Genomic DNA, 25822 nt, shown 5'->3' on the forward strand with positions numbered 1-25822 from the left:
AAGCTTCATGCACACTGCCTGTCTGTCCTGCTGATCCTCTAATACTCTCAGCCATAGACCCCGAACAAGCATGCAGATCAGGTGTTTCTGACTGAAGTCTGACTGGATTAGCTGCATGCTTGTTTCTACTGGCCGAGCTGTGTGCGCCTGCGCAGTGTGGCTGAGGTCGATTTCAGGCTGTTGTGGCGCTGGAACGGTGAGGTGGAGGGGGAATGAGGAAAGGACTGTGTGAGGTAAGCACTGTTTTCAATACGGGTACACTTTAAACTGAACAGAATAACTCCACTCTGTGACATGCGTTGCAAGCCGTAAGGTGCAGAGATATCTTTGGCACAGTGAGTGAAATGACTGCCCAGGGCTGGAGTGCATAGAGCTCTGATTATTACTAGCTACTGTGCAAACTGCGGGGGAACTCTGGAAGAATTAGGCGGGGCAGGCATGCCCTCCACTTAGAAGCAGTTGAAAAACGCGCAACCAAAAATGGGCGCAATTGTTATTTATTAATATATGTGGGCACAATTGTTTTTTTATCATAATATAGAAAGCCATTACTCTATTTAGCAGGCGGCTGCAATCAAATTGAAATGTATCGTATTATTGTTAGTGTAGTTTGGGGGTATTAAGGTTAGGCACCACCAGGGTAGTTTTAGGGTTAGGCACCACCAAGGGGGTCTTAGGGTTAGGCAGCACTAAGGGGGTCTTAGGGTTAGGCACCACCAGAGTGGTTTTAGGGTTAGGCACCACCAAGGGGGTCTTAGGGTTCGGCACCACCATGGGGGCATTAGGGTTAGGCACCACCAGGGTGGTTTTAGGGTTAGGCACCACCAGAAGGGTCTTAGGGTTAGGTAGGTACCACCAGGGGAGGGTTCTCTGTGAGAGTAGGGAGAGGTTAGGTTATAGTTAAACACCCATAAATTTACTAATAATGTAATACCGCAATTAAATCGTTATTTACCGCTTTTGTTATTTAACGTTGCCCTTAAATTGTTATTTACAGATATTGCTAGTAATATCGTTATTTAATGTGGCACCTAAATTAGCTTGCAATTTTTTCAAATGTATCCCGGCCTCCACCTCCCTGCCAATGAGGGAACGGGGGCTACTCATATGTCTCTAAGGTGAGGTAACTCGTGAGATCAGTTTTGTGGCTCAGCCGCCTTGGCACTGCCAATGCATAAAGATATAGGGCCAGCCACATGTTCACTCACCGTTCCTGTAACATTGAAGCAGGTTTCTCCCTTTTCCTTGAAGCAGTTCTGGCGTCGGCCATAAAAACTGGGCTGTTTGCAATACCTCACGACGACAGTACCGGCCAGCGGCTCACCAAATGTGTAACTGCAATGAAGGAGGAGACAGAAGTCATGTGACAACAACAACTGGAAGAGGCACCTTCTGCAATTATATAGAAACAGGGCCGAATGTCTGGAGAGGAAACAAAAGACCGGATCTTGGGTAGCTGCAGCCTGAGGGGGCACCTGGTCATGAAAAAGAGGTGGATACATATGAAAGAGGAGGCTGCAAATGAGGAGTAACATGGGAAAAAGGGAAGATAGTGTCCATGGGAGCTGTTCAAGAAAGAAAGGGGCTGCTGTACAGGGATGTTACACATGGAAGAGGGGGCTGCACATGGAATGGGAGGGGCTGCTGTACAGGGATGTTACACATGGAAGAGGGGGCTGCACATGGAATGGGAGGGGCTGCTGTACATGGATGATACACATGGAAGAGGAGGCTGCACATGGAATGGGAGGGGCTGCTGTACATGGATGGTACACATGGAGGAGGGGGCTGCACATGGAATGGGAGGGGCTGCTGTACATGGATGATACACATGGAAGAGGAGGCTGTCCATGGAATGGGAGGGGCTGCTGTACATGGATGATACACATGGAAGAGGGGGGTGCACATGAAATGGGAGGGGGTGCTGTACATGGATGACACACATGGGAAAGTGGGCTGTACATGGAATGGGAGGGGCTGCTGTACATGGATGATACATATGAAAGAGGGGGCTGCACATGGAATGGGAGGGTCTTCTGTACATGGATTATACACATGGTAGAGGGGGCTGCGCATGGAATGGGAGGGGCTGCTGTACATGGATGCTACACATGGAAGAGGGGGCTGCACATGGAATGGGAGATGCTGCTATACATGGATGTTACACATGGAAGAGGGGGCTGCACATGAAATGGGAGGGGCTGCTGTACATGGATAATACACATGAAAAAGGGGGCTGCAGTGCACATGAAATGGGAGGGTCTGCTATACATGGATGTTACTCATGGTAGAGGGGGCTGCGCATGGAATGGGAGGTGCTGCTAAACATGGATGTTACACATGGAAGAGGGGGCTGCGCATGGAATGGGAGGTGCTGCTAAACATGGATGTTACACATGGAAGAGGGGGCTGCGCATGGAATGGGAGGTGCTGCTAAACATGGATGTTACACATGGGAGAGGGGACTGCACATGGAATGGGAGGGGCTGCTGTACATGGATGATACACATGGAAGAGGAGGCTGCACATGGAATGGGAGGGGCTGCTGTACATGGATGGTACACATGGAGGAGGGGGCTGCACATGGAATGGGAGGGGCTGCTGTACATGGATGATACACATGGAAGAGGAGGCTGCCCATGGAATGGGAGGGGCTGCTGTACATGGATGATACACATGGAAGAGGGGGGTGCACATGAAATGGGAGGGGGTGCTGTACATGGATGACACACATGGGAAAGTGGGCTGTACATGGAATGGGAGGGGCTGCTGTACATGGATGATACATATGAAAGAGGGGGCTGCACATGGAATGGGAGGGTCTTCTGTACATGGATTATACACATGGTAGAGGGGGCTGCACATGGAATGGGAGGGGCTGCTGTACATGGATGCTACACATGGAAGAGGGGGCTGCACATGGAATGGGAGATGCTGCTATACATGGATGTTACACATGGAAGAGGGGGCTGCACATGAAATGGGAGGGGCTGCTGTACATGGATAATACACATGAAAAAGGGGGCTGCAGTCAGTGCACATGAAATGGGATGGTCTGCTATACATGGATGTTACTCATGGTAGAGGGGGCTGCGCATGGAATGGGAGGTGCTGCTAAACATGGATGTTACACATGGAAGAGGGGGCTGCGCATGGAATGGGAGGTGCTGCTAAACATGGATGTTACACATGGAAGAGGGGACTGCGCATGGAATGGGAGGTGCTGCTAAACATGGATGTTACACATGGAAGAGGGGGCTGCACATGGAATGGGAGGTGCTGCTAAACATGGATGTTACACATGGAAGAGGGGGCTGCGCATGGAATGGGAGGTGCTGCTAAACATGGATGTTACACATGGAAGAGGGGGCTGCACATGAAATTTCTGGAAATCACACAGCGGAGAATAACGGAGCGCCCGACGAGCCTATCTGGAGAGGCGCGGGGGAGAGCCCGTTTTAACACTCTATGCGCTGATACATGCACATGTTTGTGAGTACCTAATTTTTAATAAAACTTGTTTTAACCTAACAGAGTTATGCTATGTGAGGCTCATTCTATTTGAGGTGAGCACACAATAAGGAATCAACAGAGGGAAGGACTGCAAGGAAAGTACACACCTGAAAGAGGAGTCATCTGAGTCAGGTCCGGCAGTCGGCCATAGAAGGACTACAGTGCGCACATTGACCAGTCTCATAGTGGTTACACAGGTCGGGTGAGTGCCGCCCCAAGGGGGGTTTTCTTACTACTCCTTTTTGATGCACCTGAGGTGAAGTGGAGCGCTATCTATCTATACAAAACAGACTATGCAAATGGGGATTTGCTGAACCCGAATAGAGCGCATACACAAAGGAGAACTGCAAACAGACTGGGCATTGGGCCCCATTGAACTTTATGTTGATCTGAATTTTACATAAACCTGTAACATTTGTCTCATCGTTAGATTTGTAGAGCTGTCTTTTACACATATAATACTTAGGATATGCCTAAAATTTCCCCAGTATTACATTTACAATACTGATTCTCTAATTGGTCCAATACTTCCAAGTCTTGTGATTTGGCAAACATTTCTGAGGGCTCGTTCCCACTATCGCGAATCCGCATGCGTCCAATGCATGCGGATTCGCACATGTAATGCAAGTGGATGGGCCTGTTTCCACTGTAGCGTTGTTGAGGTGCGTTTTTTTCAGCGGTAAAAAAAACGCACAAAAGAGCCAACGAATTCGCCTGCGTCGGGAATCCGTGCGAATCGCCGCTAATGTATTTAATAGTGAAAACGCATGCGTTTGTTACATGCGTTTTTACCTGCGATTTTGCGTGCGATTTCGCACCTTTTTCAATTTTATTTAGCCCTGGCAGTGTCATGGTTAATTTCGCATGGCACCCTGCCATGGGAAATCGCACGCGAAATCGCGGGTAAAAACGCACGCGGAAACGCATCCGCATGCGTTTTTACAAGCGTCGGAATGCGGCCGAAATCGCGTCGCAACAGTGGAAACGAGCCCTGAGTCTAGGTAATGCGGCATTCATGGTAAGACTTTTTTTCTTCGCATTTTCGCAAATTTTCACCACATTGCAAAAATACAATGTATACAGTACAATACAATATACAATGTATTTTTGCGAATTTTTTCTCAAAATTGAAAATGCCATTTTAGATGCGAAAATAACTTTGGCGAAAATTCGGGGGCAACACTAATTAATGTAGTTAAAATGGGCTCTATTTCAAGATGGGTAAATCGTCAGGGGGATCGAAGACCGTTCTCATGGTCCTAGCGATCTGAGCCGGCAGCTGGATTTCTCCAGCACCCGCTCTGAGCCTCTTATGCATCAAAGAAACAGTGAGAGACAGCTTGAGATAAGGTTTTACTGCAGGAAAGTTCAAAGGGTCGTGACAGAATGATGCAATGTTATGCAAAAAAAGCTATCTGAAAACTGAAAATAAAAATATGAGACTCTTCTGTTTGCTACTAATGTTCTATTCATTACCCGTACTATACATGCAATTCATTGTATCATAAGTTCTTATTCGTTTCATTTTTCCTTTAATCTAATAAATAATATATTTTTTGGACTATAAGACTCAGTTTTTCTCCCCCAAAAGTGGGGAAAAAAGTCACTGCATCTTATAGACCAAATGCTGGGAGTTCCTGACTTGTGAATGCTGCCAATATGAACCTCCAACCTGCTGCAATGTCAGGGACTCCCTGTACTGAGCCCATGCAGAGGAGGACACAGGGGGACAAACAGAGCACACAGGGGGACACAAAGGGGCATAGTGGAGGACACAGGGAGACACAAGAGTTACAAGGGGGCATGAGGTACAAAGGGGCATAAAGGAGGACACAAGGAGGACACAGGGGGACAAACAGAGGACACAGGGGGACACAAAGGGGCATAGTGGAGGACACAGGGAGACACAAGAGTTACAAGGGGGCATCAGGTACAAAGGGGCATAAAGGAGGACACAGGGGGACAAACAGAGGACACAGGGGGACACAAAGGGGCATAGTGGAGGACACAGGGAGACACAAGAGTTACAAGGGGGCATCAGGTACAAAGGGGCATAAAGGAGGACACAGGGGGACAAACAGAGGACACAGGGGGACACAAAGGGGCATAGTGGAGGACACAGGGAGACACAAGAGTTACAAGGGGGCATGAGGTACAAAGGGGCATAAAGGAGGAGGACACAAGGAGGACAAAAAGGGGCATAGAGGAGGACACAAGGAGGACACAAAGGGGCATGGGGAGGACACAAGGGGGACACAAAGGGGCATGGGGAGGACACAAGGAGGACACAAAGGGGCATGGGGAAGACACAAGGGGGACACAAAGGGACAAAGAAGTGGACACAAGGAGGACACAAAGGGGCATAGAGGCGGAACCAAGGGGGACAGAGGAGGACACTAGAGGTACAAGAGGGCATGAGATACAAAGGGGGCATAATCCACAATATGCCCCTTCCCCATGGATGCACCAGGTTTAGTATATATATATATATATATATAATTTTTTTTTCCCCTGGCTTTTGTCCTCCAAACCTGGGTGTGTCTTATAGTCCGAAAAATACTGTACATAAAAGATAGGTTACTTACATCCCAGTGACATTGTAATTCAAGGACTCAGCCAATACAGATAGAGTATTCGGGATGTCCACACTGATGCTAAATCTGGGGGGGACTGGAAGACAGAAAAACAAAACAAACACATCAATGAAAGTTAATATAGAAAAAAATATATGCTAAAAATGTTATTAGTGCATAGAGATGACAGCCAACCGGATCAGTGAATAATGGCGCACAGCGCCTATGCATAAAAATGGCGCCGCATTAAAAAGATACGCTTATCGCTATTTATCGTTAGTACTGCATAATAATGGCGCACAGGGAAAAAAGAAGAAAAACGGCACACACTAACGTTATTTATCAATAGCGCCGTTCATATGTCAAACAGCAGACGTTATTCAACTGCAAAACGGTGAATGGATTTAATGCAACACTGTCAAGGTTAGGGTTAGGCACCTCCAGGGGAGATTTAGGGTTAGGCACCACTAGGGGGGTCTTAGGGTCAGGCACCATCAGGGGGGTGGTTAGGGTTAGGCACCACCAGGGGGGTGGTTAGGGTTAGGCACCACCAGGGGGGTCTTAGGGTCAGGCACCATCGGGGGGTGGTTAGGATTAGGCACCATCAGGGGGGTCTTAGGGTTAGGCACCACCAGGGGGGTCTTAGGGTTAGGCACCATCAGGGGGGTCTTAGGGTTAGGCACCATCAGGGGGGTGGTTAGGGTTAGGCACCACCAGGGGGGTGGTTAGGGTTAGGCACCACCAGGGGGGTCTTAGGGTCAGGCACCATCAGGGGGGTGGTTAGGGTTAGACACCACCAGGGGGGTCTTATGGTTAGGCACCACCAGGGAAGTGGTTAGGGTTAGGCACCACCAGGGGGGGTCTAGGGGTTAGGGATAGGTACAGAAAGGGTTCTGTGTTTTAACGCTAATTTTCAATAAAATAAACAGAGCCAAATAATGACAAGGCTTTAACGTTAAATAGCGATAAGCGACAAACGGATTAGCGGCAACACTGTGCGCCATTATTCGCAGGCGCCATTTTTAGATGGATCCCAGCCAACACCCAAGATGAACTGTTAGCAATACATAAATCTTTCCAATAAAGTGAGAAGGGTATCAAACCAGGCGGGGGAGGCAAATATGATGTAGCATGTTGAGAAATCAGGACGGTAGATACTGATAACTGACTTGGGGTCCCAGTATCAGGCAACCACTGTATGAGCTGCAGAGGAAAAAAATAATAATCCTAACATTTGTTTAGCGCTTTTCTCCTGTCGGACTCAAAGCGCTGAAGAGCTGCAGCCACTGGGACGGGCTCAAGAGTCTTCCTTGCAGAGTTAGGCGGAGACTTGCCCTGAACTCCTTACTGAATAGGTACTGATCACAGCCTGGAGTCGAACCCTGTTCCATCCTAAAGGCAGTACCCTTGACCAGTACACTATTCAGCCACTACGCCTGCCACCTCCCAGATGTGAAACTGAGGGTATCTTAAAGAAAACCTGAACTGAAAATTAAAAGTCACAATAAGCATACACAAGTCATACTTACCTTCCATGTAGTCTACTCCTCAGTGTCTTTCTTCTGTCCCGCGTCCTGTTTCTTCACTGTGATCAAGAGAATTTTCCGTCCTCCATTTTGAAAATGGAGATTACCCATAACAGCTTTCTGGTCAGCAGCACACAGTTAAACTGTAACATCGCTCACTTGAGCCATAGGGAAACATGGACATTACCTGGTACATCAGTTCTCCTCTCAGCTATAACTGACAGCAACTGATATATTTTAGATCTGACAAAATATTGTCAGAACTGGAAGGGATTGTCAGAAGAAAATGGTGAGCTTCTGAGAGGAACTGATGGCAAGGTAACTATGTAATGTTCATTTGAAGTTACCTGATGTGTTTATTTTAAATATTTTTACTCAGTACAGGTTCTCTTTAAGGCTCAAAGTGGTCACTTTTCAAAAAAAGGGTGTCACTCCCCCGATGCCAATAACCAGCGCCATAACTACAAATCATGAGGCCCCCTGCAAACCTCCGATTGGCCCCTGCAACGTTCTCACCCCTTTCCTTGACATCCCCAATGTCCTGGAGGGCCCATCTGTTGGGCCATAAAACAAGTGTGGCTATCAAATACCTTCACAACTCATAACAAGTTATCATAAAAATACCTACTCAGGAGAACGGACCTTTGTCCTCCGTCCAGTGGCGTACCTACCACAGGCTGCAGGTGCTAAAAAGCTAAAATATATGAACTATTGATTTTTTTATCTATCCCCTGCTCTCAGAATCCCAGTACTCTGCCAGGAAAGTATGTTGTGGCTATGATTCCTTAGCAGTGAGGGATGCTTTAGTCTGACTGGAGGAAAACTTGCATAGCTGAATATGAACCCTTTCAGGCAGAGGAAGAAGAAAGGAGCTCAGCATGTTTATGTGTATGCTTGCCACTGTACATACATCTGCTTTTCTCATCATGTTACTTATGTTACATTTTAAATATACCCGAGGTGACATGTGACAAGATGAGATAGACATGGGTATGGACAGTGCCTAGCACACAAATAACTAGGCAGTATTCATTTTTTCTTTCTCTGCCTGAAAGAGTTAAACATCAGGTATGTAAGTGGCAGTTTCTGTCTGAGTCAGGACTGAATCAGACTACAGTTAGTCCATCACCATCACTGATAAGAAATTCCAACGATAAAATTCTTTCCTAGCAGAAATTGGCTTCTGAGGGCAGAAAAGAGATAAAAAGGGTCAATAGTGCATAGTTTTTAGCTCTGGCAGACTCCAATGAATGTGTCATTGAGCAAAAACATTAAAACAGTAAAAATGTAAAAAGTAGATTTAAATGTAAAATAAAACTGCGGAATATCTTAAAAAGTCATTTCTAGGAGAAGGAAGATAGATACAATTGTTTATTTCATTAGTTTATTTTCACTTCGGGTGTCCTTTAATAGCAGGTATGTGGCCAGTAAGGAAGCTGTCACTAGTACATTATGTTAAGATGCTCCATACAGACATATAATCTTAGAGCACATAGATAATTACCGTACTGCTCCACTGAAAACCACTGTGACATGGCATAGTCTTGAGATTCTCTCTCCACTTGGAAGAAGTAGGAACCGGCGGGAGCGTCTGAAACCAACTGGAACTCCAAAGAGGTCACCCCGCGCTCCGTCTCTTGGTTCAGCCACTGGGCGATCTTGGTGCGTGACGGGTCCTACAAGACATGTTACCAAGAGCTGCAGTAAGTTCAGTGTATGTGGTGACGTTTTTGCCAGACGATCAGCCACATTTTGCTCATTTGATTTTGCTGTGAAGTTTGCAATTCTTTTCCGGAAGGGGAATTTACACGCGGGGTTCTTTCTTCCGTAGGCATGGGAAATGAACGTTTTATTGTCACCAAAATCACCATGGAGATCAGAGGCACCTTTAGGGGCATATCACCATTTTAAAAAGCCATGGACTCTTTGCTGAAACCATGGTTAAAATCTTGGCGTTACATGGTTTGGCTAAAAAAAAAGACATCTGTCCATCAAGTTCAAGCGGTAAAATTGGTTCAAGACCTGCACCCTCACTTATCCCAATTGTTACAGAGGAAGGCAAAAAAAAATCTTATAAGGCTGGGCCATTTAAGCCTGGTAGACTTATCCAATGATGATCGGTCAATGATTGGCCAATTTTTCCACTTTCGAGTAGTATGAGAGCCTATCTACACAATCTATTCATAGCATTTAAATCTGTTGACACTCATACGACGTGGAGATGGTAAAATTGCGTACGTTAAAAAAGGGCGCCGGGAAAAAAGGGCGCAGGGTTTTAAACGATAAGCATGAATAACGTTTAAAAAAATTGTGCTATATTTCGTTTAAAAATAATGTTTTATAAAGTTATAAATCATTAAATAATGTGTATGAAATCGGCAATTGTAAAAACGTTAATCTTCCCTGTTTAAAAAGTGAAATTTATAATAATGTTTTATAAAACATTAATAAGACTGTTACTAAGCTATACCTAACCCTACTCTCACACAGAACCCTCCCTGTACCTATCCCTAACCCCTAGACCCCCCTGGTGGTGCCTAAACCGAAGACCCCCCTGGTGGTGCCTAAACCTAAGACCCCCCTGGTGGTGCCTAAACCTAAGACCCCCCTGGTGGTGCCTAAACCTAAGACCCTCCTGGTGGTGCCTAACCCTAACCACCCCCCTGATGGTGCCTAACCCTAAGACCCCCCTGGTGGTGCCTAACCCTAAGACCCCCCTGGTGGTGCCTAACCCTAAGACCCCCCTGGTGGTGCCTAACCCTAAGACCCCCCTGGTGGTGCCTAACCCTAAGACCCCCCCTGGTGGTGCCTAACCCTAAGACCCCCTGTGATAAGCATTGATAACGTTTTAAAAAATATTGTGCTGTTTTTCGTTTAAAAATAATGTTTTTAAAAAATATTGTACGGTTTTTCGTTTAAAAATAATGTTTTAAAAAAATATTGTACTGTTTTTCGTTTAAAAATAATGTTTAAAAAATTATAAATCATTAAATAATGTGTAATCATGTAGAGCAGTTATAAAACATTAAAAGTCTCCGGGCGCCGCTTTTAAAACGTTATTTTTCTCCGGCGCCCTTTTTACCTGTTGGGCGCCTATTAAATGATATTTATTATGGGAGTGAATGGCGGCGCCCTTTTTGTCCACCTGCCTCATGCGCCCAAATTTTCTGCTTCCGGAAAAATTGGCCAATCATTAGCCAATCAAAATTGAAGATGTGTGAACCAGACTCTAGCCTTAAAAGGGAAACAAAATACCCTTCTGATTTCAGATGGCATTACTTATTGATCATAGCCACCAAGCGTGCCCGTTGATGCAAGAAAAGCTGCAGGAAATACAATGGCGTAGGATTTCTGAGGTTTTTAGATATTTTCCTGGAATCAACTCGTGAAACTTTGAACATTTTGCAGGACAGTACACATAAAAATAGGTTACCCCCCCCCCCCCCCCCCTTTCAGTCTTTGTTCTCCATACAATCTAATATACTCAGAAAATCTGGAATACACGCGTGGAGGTCCCTTGGCAGAGTGATACCAGCCCACATTTACCATGACACTCCAGGTGCTCTGAAAAAAGGGTGGCCCCCTTCTCCATTAATATGTGTGATGGTCTATTCCCAACTCCACGTGCTGTGACAAAGTAATACCCCCTCATACTTGTGAGGGTAGTTCTTGGGTGTAATATAGTAGAATCTAAAAGTTTGGGAAAAAATGCCAACAGCAGACTGAAGTATGCTGAGCTAAACATTTTAAAAATGTAAAATTGCTGCAATCCCACCTCCAATGCTTTTATAATTGCATTCTGCTGCCAAAATCGCAATGTTGATTTTTGCAAAAAAAAAATACATGGCCTGTGGTAACTTCTCAAAGAAAGAAAAAAGTGTGCCAGTTGCCCACAGTAACCAGATCTCCTCATAACAGTTACACCTGGCAACACAGAATGTTTTTCACTGCTCTTTTAATACATGTTTACTGGATAGAAAAGCAGTTATTTCAACAAGCAAATGTCTTACCTGAAGGTAGATAGCAGGGAACTGAAAGAGAATAAATATGAATTAGTAAAGAAAAACAGCGGCTGGGATCATAAAATATATATATTTTTTAAGTAGTCACTGCCAACATTGAGGCCCCTTGCACACTTGCGCACTGCGTTGCTCTACGTTACTGTACCCTGCTGCTTCCCCTCCGTAAGGGCCATGCAAGTCTATAGAGATTTGCACAGTTAACCCGATGTGATGCGGTGCGTTGGAAGTTTAAAAATGGACGCAATCCTGGCGCAAACTCTGCAGCGCGTTACCGCATGCTTCATGCCTACTGCGGGGATTATGTTGCAATGGGCAACGCAGCAAGTGTGCACAACAGGAGCATGATGCGACTAGGACCGACGGGAATCCTGGGGACATAACTCTTGCCCACCAGGGGGCGACGCTATGCATATGACCATGTTGCTGCACTATGGCACAGGATCATATGAAGGTGGATTTCTGTGGTGCGATGCAGTGCTTGTGACAGATCTGAGCTAAGGGGAGGGGGAGTAACACTGTGTGTGTCTGTGTGTATAATTTCTCATCTCTGTAGTAGAGCATTGCTGCAGAGATATTGGTTTTTACAGAATGAAAGAGTTAAGGATTACATGAACATAGGCAATACATCTTTATGGGTCCCCTTGACCTCGTGCAGCCCCAATCGATTGATTTGGTTGCCTTGTCGGTAATCCAGCACTGGGAAACATGGTGGTTGACTGCACTTCTTTAGAAGATGATGGCTGCTCTCAGAGCTGGGACAAGGCTCTCCAGCACCCAAGGCTGAGACACCAAAGTGCGCCCCTCCATACCTTCCACCCCATCCGTCACACACTGATTGCTATTATAAAAAGAAGCGCCCCAAGGCCCCCAACACCTTAATCTCTAGTTATCTGGCTTGCAGTCACGCCCATGTATCCCCTTTTCTTATTTCTCTCTGCTTCAAACATAATAGGGGAATGATAACTGAGTGAGTTGTGCGCCCCCTCCTACACTGCGCCCTGCCTCTCTCGCCTCTGCTTTGGCCCGGCCCTGGCTGCTCTAGGACATGGCAGCCCTGAGAATGATTGCAGTTTTGACTGGCTGTTATGTACTGGAGGACAAGAAAAAAGAGAGTGACTTTTATATCTACTTCTTGTTTCCAGCTGAAGACAATACACCAGATGTTGCTACCCAACTTTGTTTACCTAGTTCCCAATGCTTCTACTGTTTCAGCCAAAGCAAGAAGTTTTACCATGTGATACCATTTATTGGCTAACTAAAAATGAATAAGAATAAGCAAGCTTTCGGCCTTGCAGCCTTCTTCGGGCTTAAGGGCTGGTTCAGACGGACGCTTGCAGAGCGTTTACAGCCAGAGTTCAGGGCTTGGTGTTAAACGCTCCCATTCAAGTGAATGGGAGCGTTTGTACCAAGCTTTCAAGCGCGTTTACACAAACGCGGCGTTTGGGTCCCGATTTTCCCTGGCGTTCAAGGAGCCCCTGGAAGCTACATGTAGCTTCCAGGGGAGGTTAACCGCGACGGCTAATGTCCCCCTAGGGGAAGAAAAAATGCGACCGCATACAAACGCACACGAACGCTGCTGAACGCGACGCCAGCAAACGCAACGCCTCCAAACGTCCGTCTGAACCAGCCCTTACATGTTTCAGCCAAGTTATGTCACACAGATGGTCCTCCTAGGAACTGTCTTGGTATGATAAACTCAGTGGTGTTCCCAACAACAGATGCTCGTGGTGAGAAGCCATCCTCCCTCCAGCCCCAGCTCCCCCGAAGCTACAGGATCTGCTTTGTCAGTAGTTACGCCTCTGCTTATACTCATGTTGTGAATTTGGGGCCTGACAGGTCTGCTTTAATATTTCTATAGGACAGAGACTTTGGAACTGAGAACTTTTCATGAATACAATTCACAGTGTGGTCACTCACCTTCTCATTGACGGCCTTAAGTTGGGAGTTTAGGCAGATAATTCGACACCTCACTGCAACGAAAGAACACAAAGATAGGTCATCAGATGTGTAGATCCTCTTGTGTAGCAAGAGTCATGGAGGAGCATTAGACCGGTTTGATCAGTTGACAGATTTGGAAGCTTCTGCCACGCATAATGAATAGCATGGTCAACTTTCTGGTTAATCTAATTACTGCCTGGACCTTATAGTGCCTTCACACTCTTAGGCCTGGTGCACACCAAAAACCGCTAGCAGATCTGCAAAATGCTAGCAGATTTTGAAACGCTTTTTCTTCTTTTTCTGTAGCGTTTCAGCTAGCATTTTGCGGTTTTGTGTAGCGGTTTTGGTGTAGTAGATTTCATGTATTGTTACAGTAAAGCTGTTACTGAACAGCTTCTGTAACAAAAACCGCCTGGCAAACCGCTCTGAAGTACCGTTTTTCATAGCGGGTTTGCGGTTTTCCTATACTTAACATTGAGGCAGAAACGCATCCGCAATCCAAAATCTGCAGCAGCCCGGGAGTATGCGTTTCTGCAAAACGCCTCCCGCTCTGGTGTGCACCAGCCCATTGAAATACATTACCCAAGCGGATCCGCACCCGCAAGCAGATCGCAAACCGCAGCGGAAACGCTCCGATGTGCACTAGGCCTAAGAGTCCATTTGTGCTAGCAGCGCTACCAAGTAATTCACACCTCTCAGTACTGCTGCTGGGGTGTGGTGGAACATGGTGCATCAAGGCCCCATTCATAAAAGTGAAAGCTGGCCCACTGCCGCTCTGCCCACTGTGTCAAAATATGACACCGCACTGCACACAACATAAACAAGAGCAAGTAAGTGAAAGGCGGCGGCGAGAGAGAGCATTGCCCACCATTCTGGACAACACATAGGGCTTGATTCACAAAAGAGTGCTAACTGTTAGCACGGGCATTTTCGCGCGAATTTTCGCATTGCGCGCGATCGCGAATTTTCACGCGAACCAATAACGTTTTCGTGCGCAAACGCAAATTTTCTCGCAAAATCGATATCGTGCAATGCGAAAATTTGCGCGAAAACGCCCGTGCTAACAGTTAGCACTCTTTTGTGAATCAAGCCCATAATGTGCATCGGCTCTAGAAGAAACCACGGACATTACAATAAATCCTTGAGATTTCAAAGGCCACTAAGACTTGCACACCTTATAGACCTCCTAGGCCCCTCCTCACCTTTCTGGCCAGGCTTGTACATGGGTTTGTCCATCTGAAACATGCAATTATTTCTGGTGGGCTCGATCACTGCAGTCTTGCGTTCACGGATAGCGGTATTCTTTCCGATAGCGGAGAAGAAAATAAATACCGGCACAGCACTGGACACCTTTGGAATCTGAAAGATGGAGAAAAAAATGGGGTAAAGACATAGAAGAGATCAGACAATGAAAGCACATTTTTTCCTGCAAAACTATGTCAAGCAGTTCTAAGGCTATGTGCAGACTACACTGGGTTCTGCACATGGATTTTTGGTGTCCATTGTAAGAGCGTGCTATCAGAGCCGGGACAAGGTCCTCCAGCACCCAAGGCTGACACAGCAAAGTGCGCCCCTCCATCCCTCCCACCCCAGCCGTACCACACTGGTTGCTAGTAGACTAAGACGCGGCCCATGGCCCACAACCTCCCCAACACCTTAATCTCTAGTTATCTGGCTTGCAGTCACTGTCATGTATCCCCTTTTCTTATTTCTTTCTGCTTCAAACACAATTGGGAATGACAGCTGAATGAGTTGTGCGCCCCCTCCTACACTGCGCCCTGAGGCTGGAGCCTCTCCAGCCTCTGCCTCGGCCCGGCCCTGCGTGCTATCTATGACATGTATGTCTTCTCTCCTGGATCAGGTCAATTGGATGCTATGATCGGAAGGCATATAATAGACGCTTGTGTTCATTTCCAGTAATTGATCATCTGATTGGTCATTTAGGTGCCCAAAGCAGCTAGTAGCCTATTGACCATTACATAGTATTTCAGAGTTGTAGCTGATCACTGATGATCTACTGTAACTGTCATTTGTGCACCAGATTTCTAGGTTAGTGTTAAGGTGACCGCACACCATACATTTTTTTTTGAAATATCTGTTCAATTTAAGAATTGCAATCAATTTTTCTGACTGATTATAGCATTTCAAAAATATGACCAATGTACCACACACGTGTGTTAAATTTTTCCCTAATTATGATAAAAAATGATTGGAAACTGACAAAATTGCTAGGGTGTGTATATTAATACATTGACAATCTAACACACACCATACAATCTTTAGAAAGATTGAAGAAAAATATCTGGCATTCCGGATCGATAAAAATCGAAGAAAACTGGAAATCCGATCGGATTTTTTCAGTCGAATGTAAAAAAAAAGGTTTTGATCTTTTCGGGAGATACGATCGTTTTTTATCGAATTGCTGTAAAATCGGATCATTTTAATTTCTGGCAATTCGATAAAAACGATTGGATCTCCCGAAAAACTTGAAAGCTTTCTTTTGACTGAAAAATTCGATCGGATTTCTTGTTTCCTTCAATTTTTATCGATCCGGAATGCCAGATATTTTTCTTCAATCTTTCTAAAGATTGTATGGTGTGTGTTAGATTGTCAATTTATTAATATACACATCCTAGCAATTTTGTCAGAGCTTCCAATCATTTTTATCATAATTGGGGAAAAATTTAACATAGGTGTGTGGTACATTGGTCATATTTTTGAAATGTTACAATCAGTCAGAAAAATTTATTACAATTCTTAAATTGAACAGATATTTTAAAAAAATTGTATGGTGTGTGGCCACCTTTAGGCATTAGGTGTGGAGGTTAAGGTTAGGCATTAAAGGAATACTGTAGGGGGGTCGGGGGAAAATGAGTTGAACTTACCCGGGGCTTCTAATGGTCCCCCACAGACATCCTGCGCCAACGCAGCCACTCACCGATGCTCAGGCCCCGCCTCCGGTTCACTTCTGGAATTTCCGACTTTAAAGTCTGAAAACCACTGCGCCTGCGTTGCCGTGTCCTCGCTCCCGCTAATGTCACCAGGAGCGTACTGCGCAGGCACAGACCATACTGGTCCTGAGTGGCTGCCAGGGGACAGGATGTCTGCGGGGGACCATTAGAAGCCCCGGGTAAGTTCAACTCATTTTCCCCCGACCCCCTACCTTTAAGTAGGAGGCCTTCCTCTTGGGTACTTACTATGAAGGGGTTTGGTTAGAGTTAGGTGACAGGTAGGGGCAGGGCCGGCCCTAGACTTTTTGCCGCCTGAGGCAAATTTCTTAAAAATTGCCACCGCCGCCCCTCCCCCCCTCCCCTCGGGGGGGGGGGGGGGGGGGGGGCTGCCGAGCTGGAGGGGTAGCTGGCAGAACGGGGGTTGTATTGGGCCAGCGGCGGGGAGGGGGGTCGGACCCCCCCCTCCCTCGCCTGGGTCCCCCGTCCTCCGCTCCCCTCCAGCCTAAATAGAAGCAGCCGTATGTGTAAGAGGCACGGGCGGGGAGGACACTCACCTCTTCCCAGCGTGCGTTCCACTGACGTCACTTCCTGCAGCGTTGCAGGAAGTGATGTCAGTGGAGCGCACGCTGGAGCGAGGAGGAGGTGAGTGTCCTCCCCGCCCGTGCCTCTTACACATACGGCTGCTTCTATTTAGGCTGGAGGGGAGCGGAGGACGGGGGACCCAGGCGAGGGAGGGGGGGGTCCGACCCCCCTCCCCGCCGCTGGCCCAATACCCCCGTTTTGCCAGCTACCCCTCCAGCTCGGCGGGCCGGCTCCCCGCACCCACGGACGGGCGGGTGCCGCCCCTGGAAATTTGCCGCCTGAGGCAAAAGTTTCACCCCGCCTCATGAGCGGGCCGGCCCTGGGGAGGGGGTTAGGCATATGTAGCAGAGAGTAACGCTTAGAATAGGTTCTGGGTAGTGCATAGTAAAATATGGGTAATTTTAGTACCAATTATTTACTATTAGAGCCACCACCCAGCATGCAACTGATACGGCAGCACCTCAATATGTACTCTTCAGTCCTGTGTCTGGAAAAGGATGGGACTTTGCATTCCATCACCACAATGGACATGTGTGAACAGATCTTATACTTAGCATCCTTCAGTATATCTATTATGGGCCATTGTGGGAAAGGGTACGATTTAGGCTGTAGTGTTGATGCAGGAACTGCAAGCCGGGCACCAATGTAAGAAAATCAGCTCCCGTGAATTGCTGGTATCAGAATGATTGTTTCTGTCTGGACTGGCAGTGGCAGAGCTGTACGGCAGCTATATCTCTCAATTGCCCCAGTTTCAGTTAGTGGAAACTGTACATGGAAAGTTGGAACAGAAGCTCAGTTCTATTTATCATACAAACCACTACATGTTTACTTAAAGAGAAACCGTAACCAAGAATTGAACTTCATCCCAATCAGTAGCTGATACCCCCTTTCCTATGAGAAATATTTTCCTTTTCTCAAACGAATCATCAGGGGGCGCTGTATGGCTGATATTGTGGTGAAACCCCTCCCACAAATGATGTCAGCGCCTCACAGCATTAAGGTACTGACATCACACTGTGGGAGCCTTGTTGCATTGTGGGAAATAACAGCTGTTTCCAACTGCCAAAAAAAGCAAGCAGCATCTCCTTCCACTGACATCACCTGCCAGCCGTAAAGACGTCACCATGTGATAAATGTCAGAATGTAAATCCGGTAGAGGGAAGATTTTACAATGCGCAAACACTGACTAAATCATTTATACATAATTAGTGTAAAAATAAAGCATTTTTTTTTTATTACATTATGTTTACTGGAGTTGCTCGTTAATGGACCACTTGGGAAAAAGTAGGCAGTTAAAATCTGACAGAAGCGACAGGTTTTGGGTCAGTCCATCTCCTCATGGGGGATTCTCATGTTTTTTTTGTTTTTGTTTTCAACAGCATTTCCTGAACAGCAATTTAACCATCTTAGCGGTATGGACGAGCTCAGCTCGTCCATGACCGCTAGATGGCGCCGCTCACGCACTGCTGGGCCGATTGTAACAATTTTTTTTAAACACGCAGCTAGCACTTTGCTAGCTGCGTGGGGGGACGATCGCCGCCGCTCGCCACCGATGCGCTGCTACCCGTCGCGTAAGGGCCCCTCCCGAGACCCCTGCGCAGCCTGGCCAATCAGTGCCAGGCAGCGCTGCGGGGTGGATCGGGACTCCCGATGACGTTACGACGTCGATGACGTCATCACGATCGTTACCATGACGACGGGGGTAGCCCTCCAAGAAATCCCGTTCAGAACGGGATTTCCGGATGGGCTAATGCGCCAGAAGCGATTGGAAAGGTGAGTAAGACGACGTTGGGAGGGGGGAATCATGTAGCTAGTGCTAGGCTAGCTACATGGTTTAAAAAAAATAAAAAAATACTGCTGTGCCGCCACCCTGTCGATCTTAATAGAACGCCAGGGTGGTTAACTGCCAAAATAGTAAGATTCCAGCCAGCCTCCCTACTCACTTGCACACCATTTTGTCAGTTAGACTTTGCAACTTCTATCCAGGAAATGCTATTGAAGACAAAGAAAACCATGAGAATCCCCCATGAGGTGATAGACTGGCCCAAAACCTGCCGGTTCTGTCAGATTTTAACTGCCTATTTTTTTGCGCTATAGTGGTCCTTTAAAAGAATAACTGTACGTAGGTCCACTGTCTGTACTAAGGTTATACTTGGTCTTTCAGAGCACTTTATAGTTGTCCCGAATTGGTGGCTAGAGGGAGCCAGTAGGAAGGCTACATTGGTTATGTTCCCTGGCAACAAGCGCTTATTGCAGGGGCCGTGTAACTAGAGAAGGGGCCCAGAGCTGTGGGGGGACCACAACTACTAACCTTCCCGTCCTCCAATACAGGGGACTATACGTCAGATCAGGTTGTGGCTACACTTGTTATGGGTGTGAATATCATGATGGGTACACTTGTTTTATGACCCTTGTGAGATGGGCCCCTTAGGCTGTGAGGGTCACCAGGGGTAGATCAGGGAAGGTCTGTGGCAGGGGTGTGGCTTAAGTGTCCCTCTTTGTCATCTCAAAAAGTTAGGAGGTATGCAGGAGCGCTAGTTGGGTGGCATTACCGCAACATGTCGCCTCTGAGCATGGGCGTGTCTGAGTTCCAACCTACACATGCCCAGTGAAAGAAAGCACTTTTTTCACGCTGACATTGCACACTCGCACTCCTACATAACCTGCTTCTTGATCTGTTCCTTACCTGGTAATCGCCACACTGGGAGTACAAAGGAGGGACGACATCTTCTTCGATAATAGTCGTGTTTATCCCATCATGCTCCAGCAGCATCCGCACGTCTAAATTCTCATCTATGTCCCTTATGGTCAGACAGGCTCTCCCGGTGTCACCGCTCTGCAGCGACGCAGGCGAGGTGAGGACATATCGTCTGTGAGGACGGAGAAGATGATGTGTCAGCAATCAGTATTTGCAGGCGTAGAGGACAAATATCATATCTGCAATTAGAGAGCCAAAAACTTCCACCTCACAGGATGTCTGACATCCCAACACAGGGCAGAATATCGATAGGTTTAAGGCCTTGTTCACATTGCATTTGGCTCGCGTGTCTGTCCGCGTTGGGCTGTTTTTGAGGCGCCTTTTTTTCCCCGATTCCCAGCACTTGAGTGGGCGATTCGTTTTTGCACTTAGTGGTTTTCTAAGCGTTTATTCTGAGTGGTTCTGTAATTCACTCCCTGACGCAAGTCAAAAAGTGAACTCTTTGACCCAGAAAAGAATAAATACAGTGTTACGGTGTTAAGAAGCCCTAAAGGACAACTGTAGTGAGAGGTACATGGAGGCTGCCATATTTAATTCCTTTTTACCAGTTTCCTGGCAATCCTGCTGATCCTCTGCCTCTAATACTTTCAGCCATAGCCCCTGAACAAGCATGCAGCAGATCCGGTTCTTTCTGACAGTATTGTCAGATCCGACAGGATTAGCTGCATGCTTGTTTCTGGTGTGATTCAGACACTACCGCAGCCAAATAGATACGCAGATTTAAAAGGAAATAAATATGGCAGCCTCCATATACCCCTCACTACAGTTGTTCTTCACAGCAAACTTAAAGCGAAAAAAACAAAAACAAAAAACAACTTATAATACAATGAATTGTATGTGTAGAATGGTCAGATAATGAATAGAACATTAGTTATATAGCTTTTTCTTTTTTTTTATTGCATCATTCTGTCACATTTGCAGTTTTAAAGCCACACTTTTTCTTTTGAATTATAAAAAAAGCAGAGCTAATGACCCTTTGAACTTTCCTGAAGTAAAACTTTATCTCAAGCTGTCACTCACTGTTTCTTGGCTGTTTAGGTGCTTCAAATAACAGGACTGCATTCCACCCAGATTGGTGGAATAGTTCAGAGAAGCTTATTTGCATAGATAACTAAAGTTTTTTTTTTAACTTTTCCTGTACTGGAAAACAGCAGGAGACTCTTTTCTTTGCCGCCAATGTTCTATCTCTTAGCTTTACTACATTTACAATTCATTGGCCTCAATTCACTAAGCTTATCTCCTGTCTTTAATAACGTTTCTAGAGTTGTTACCATGGTGATGAGGCATGTCGTAGTCAGGAAACATTTTACCTCAGGCAAACCTAAAGTTAACTCTTCTGTCCTTAAATTAACTCCAGAGTTAAAGACAGGCTGTTCATTAACTGCCTGTGAAAATAACTACAGAGGAGGTAACTTAACTACAGAGGAGGTAAATTAACTACAGAGGAGATAACATAAGGAATGAAGAGATAAGATGACTCTCTCACTGTGTGGAGGTAAGTTTTCTCTTGCCTTATTATCTCCAGCATGATCTTAGTGAATTGAGGCCATTTAATATCTCTTAAGTTTATTTTCACGTTTGCTTTAAAGGACACCTGAAGTGAGAGGACTATGGAGGCTGCCACATTTATTTACTTCTAAGCAATGCACATTGCCTGGCTGTCCTGCTGATCCTCTGCCTCTAAAGCTAAGTACACGCATGCTGTTATATTCGTCCATCGGGGTGCTGTACAGACACAGTGCAGGACAGGAGGGTAGGATCCTTAGGCGACATTGGGCAGCCGTTGTACACACACTAATTGTGATCATTACAGAAGCAATCGTTAACAGCCGGTTCGGCTGACAATTATCGCATGTTTATACCTTAGTACTTTTAGGGCCCATTCACACTTGCTGATCGCAAAACGATAGCGATTTTGCTGACATTTTGCTCTGTCGTTGTTTGGCGATTAACGCCCAAAAAAAAAATCACCATTCACACCTGGTGATTTTTTTAGCAATCGCGTTTTGCGCTTCTATAGCACACGTTTGCGTTTAGCGTTTCTGGGCGATTTGTGGCGATTAGCGCAAATTGCCCAAATAAGAATTGGCCCATAGACTTTTATTACCCTAGCACTTTGAAAAGCGCTAGCGTTTGAGCGTTTTGCCGAAATCGCCGGCAAAGTGCTCAAGTGCGAATGGACCCTTAGGCATGGACCATAACCAAGCATGCAGATGAGATGTTTCCTGTTAACGGGGAACTGAAGAGAGAGGTATATGGAGGCTGCCATGTTTATTTCCTTTTAAGCAATACCAGTTGCCTGGCAGCCCTGCTGATCCTCTGCCTCTAATACTATTAGCCATAGCCCCTGAACAAGCATGCAGCAGATCAGGTGTTTCTGACATTAATGCCAGATCTGACAAGACTAGCTGCATGCTTGTTTCTGGTGTTATTCAGATACTACTGCAGAGAAAAAGACCAGTAGGGCTGCCAGGCAACTGGTATTGATTAAAAGGAAATAAATATGGCAGCCTTCCTATACCTCTTACTTCAGTTCCCCTTTAAACAGTGCACATTAGTAGTGTCTGAATCACACACCTGGAACAAGCATGCAGCTAATCTTGTCACAGCTCAGTCAGCAACACCTGATGTGCATGCTTGTTCAGGGGCTAGGGCTAAAAGTATTAGAGGCAGAGGATCAGCAGGATGCCAGGCAATATGCATTGTTTAAAAGGAAATAAATATGGCAGCCTCCATATCCCTGTCACTTGAGAAAGTTGCCTATATAATTCTCTGAAACGGATCAGATTTGGAGACAGGCCGCCGCCCATGATCCCACACAAAGGGATAAAGTATTCCAGATGGAAAAGACTGTTTTATAAGGAATGTAATTGGCAGGTTACGTACAGAGAGACATAGTTATGTAGTATTACAAGATTTAGCTGAGAGTTAATCATATATAATGTGCACAATGAAAATTATACCAAATGATGTAATCATTTTAATATGAAATCGCAACAATAGTAATCGCTATTGTTTCCTCTACTCAAATAGAAATTAATTTGAATAGATTTGAAAATTAAAAATTATATATATATTATTATTATTTAGTATTTATATAGCGCCGACATATTACGCAGCGCTGTACAGTGTGTATGTATATATATATATCTATATCTATCTTGTCACTAACTGTCCCTCAAAGGAGCTCACAGTCTAATCTCTACCATTGCCATATGTCTATATTATTTTTAGTGTAAGTACTGTAGTCTAGGGCCAATATTTTTAGGGGGAGCCAATTAACTTATCCGTATGTTTTTGGAATGTGGGAGGAAACCGGAGTGCCCAGAGAAAACCCACGTAGACACAGGGAGAACATACAAACTCTTTGCAGATAGTGCCCTGGCTGAGATTCGAACCAGGGACCCAGCGCTGCAAGGCGAGGGAGCTAACCATTACGCCACCATGCTGTATATATATATATATATATATATATATATATATATATATATATATATATATATATATATATATATATATATATATATATATATATATATATATATATATATATATATACATATATACTTACATACATACATACATACATACATACATACATACATACATACATATATATATATATATATATATATATATATATATATATATATATATACACTACAAATATCATACCAGGGACCCAGCTATGTATAACTTCAACTTTTAACGTGAACCTGAACTCAGAAATTCATCTCAGATCTAAAGGATAAGCAAAAGCTTAACCACCCTGGCGTTCTGATTAAATCGCCAGGGTGGCTGCGGGAGGGTTTTTTTTAAATAAAAAAAAAACTATTTCATGCAGCCAACTGAAAGTTGGCTGCATGAAAGCCCACTAGAGGGCGCTCCGGAGGCGATCTTCCGATCGCCTCCGGCGCCCAGAATAAACAAGGAAGGCCGCAATGAGCGGCCTTCCTTGTTTCGCTTATATCGTCGCCATAGCGACAAGCGGAGTGACGTCATCGACGTCAGCCGACGTCCTGACGTCAGCCGCCTCCGATCCAGCCCTTAGCGCTGGCCGGAACTTTTTGTTCCGGCTACGCTGGGCTCAGGCGGCTAGGGGGGCCCTCTTTCGCCGCTGCTCGCGGCGAATCGCCGCAGAGCGGCGGCGATCAGGCAGCACACGCGGCTGGCAAAGTGCCGGCTGCGTGTGCTGCTTTTTATTTCGTTAAAATCGGCCCAGCAGGGCCTGAGCGGCAGCCGCTGGCGGTGTTGGACGAGCTGAGCTCGTCCAGACCGCCCAGCAGGTTAATAACCTTTAGGATAGGTTCACAGTAGAAGGCACGGTCCACACTTGTCCAGTTGCAGATCGGAATGCATTTTAAATGAATCTGTTTTTCTAAAAACGGATCTGTTTCTCTAAATGTTGTGCTTTTACAGCATACGTTTCCAGTCCGTTTAAACATATGTCAAAAACATGCCCTTCCTTCCTGTGTGTTCCTATTGGATAAGAGGTCAGTAAAGATGACGCTGAGGGGAGGAGCAGGCAGTAGGAGGAGCAGGCAGTGGGAGGAGCAGGCAGTGGGAGGAGCAGGCAGCAGGCAATCCGCTTTGGCATCTGTTTTGTTTGCAAAGTTCTGTGTTTGAAGGGAGATCCTTTTTTGTGTTGCCTTTCATTGCCTCCGAGGGGATCCGGGAAAAAGTGCAAAGTCTGGACTCTCCATTCAGTTTTCATGCACGGATCTCATGGATCCGTTTTTTGAACTGAGTGAAGATGGCCGCTATTTTTAACATTGGGATCTGTGGCTCAGTTTTTGTCCATGTCAAAAAACGTACAACATGGATACGGATCCTGAACAAGTGTGAACCGGCCCAAACACCGTGGTGCCGCGTTATAAAGTCTTTCAACGCAGGTTAACGCAATGCAATGATAATCCTATGGGCCGTTCACAGTGCAACATTAGCGACATGGGAACACATTGCTGCAGTGTGTTACCTCTAAAACGCACACGTTACCAATGGACCAATCAGTTTCAACCTGGGTTCAAATTGATTGGTCCATTTTCAAACTGCATACATTTGCATAAAAAATTTGCATAAATTCAGAAGAATTTGCATCTCATTGATCATCCCTATAAGTCACAGATTAGGGGGAGTTAGACAGGCTAAACTTTCTAAATGCATACAGGGTGCATTTCTCTCTGTTTTCTTTCTGTCCTGTGCAAGAGTTCAGGTTCACTTTAAATGACAATGGTCACATGACCACCTTAGTGTGGTGCAAATAAAAAGAAATGGAGATTATTTATGTTGGCCAATAAGCACTTGAGTGGGCGTGGTTGTTTGTATTTACATGTGGGTGTGGCTGTTTGTATGTACATGTGGGCATGGCTGTTTGTATTTGCATGTGGGCGTGGCTGTTTGTATGTACATGTGGGCGTGGCTGTTTGTATGTGCATGTGGGCGTGGCTATTTGTATTTGCATGTGGGCGTGGCTGTTTGTATTTGCATGTGGGCATGGCTGTTTGTATGCACATGTGGGTGTGGCTGTTTGTATGTGCATGTGGGCGTGGCTGTTTGTATGTACATGTGGGCGTGGCTGTCTGTATGTACGTATGGGCGTGGCTGTTTGTATGTACTTGTGGGCGTGGCTGTTTGTATTTGCATGTGGGCGTGCCTGTTTATATTTACATGTGGGCGTGGCTGTTTGTATTTGCATGTGGGCATGGCTGTTTGTATTTACATGTGGGCGTGGCTGTTTGTATTTGCATGTGGGCGTGGCTGTTTGTATGTACATGTGGGCATGGCTGTTTGTATTTACATGTGGGCGTGGCTGTTTGTATTTGCATGTGAGCGTGGCTGTTTGTATGTACATGTGGGCATGACTGTTTGTATTTACATGTGGGCATGGCTGTTTGTATGTACATGTGGGCATGGCTGTTTGTATTTACATGTGGGCGTGGCTGTTTGTATTTGCATGTGG

General features: G+C 45.8%; 1 protein-coding gene across 1 annotated transcript in view; it reads right to left on the bottom strand.

The window, feature by feature from the left end:
• Positions 1-25822, bottom strand: part of LOC137536060 (ovostatin-like) — a 148153-nt gene that overhangs the window by 103233 nt on the left and 19098 nt on the right. Inside the window, exons 2-8 of the mRNA XM_068258032.1 lie at positions 19792-19975; positions 14775-14931; positions 13552-13604; positions 11623-11643; positions 9117-9288; positions 6099-6183; positions 1209-1335 (exon numbers count right to left, since the gene is read on the bottom strand). Of these exons, the coding sequence (XP_068114133.1) occupies positions 1209-1335; positions 6099-6183; positions 9117-9288; positions 11623-11643; positions 13552-13604; positions 14775-14931; positions 19792-19975 (799 nt within the window). The remainder of the gene's footprint in view (positions 1-1208; positions 1336-6098; positions 6184-9116; positions 9289-11622; positions 11644-13551; positions 13605-14774; positions 14932-19791; positions 19976-25822) is intronic.

This window comes from Hyperolius riggenbachi, chromosome 10 (genome assembly GCF_040937935.1).
Source record: "Hyperolius riggenbachi isolate aHypRig1 chromosome 10, aHypRig1.pri, whole genome shotgun sequence".
Taxonomy (NCBI): Eukaryota; Metazoa; Chordata; class Amphibia; order Anura; family Hyperoliidae; genus Hyperolius; species Hyperolius riggenbachi.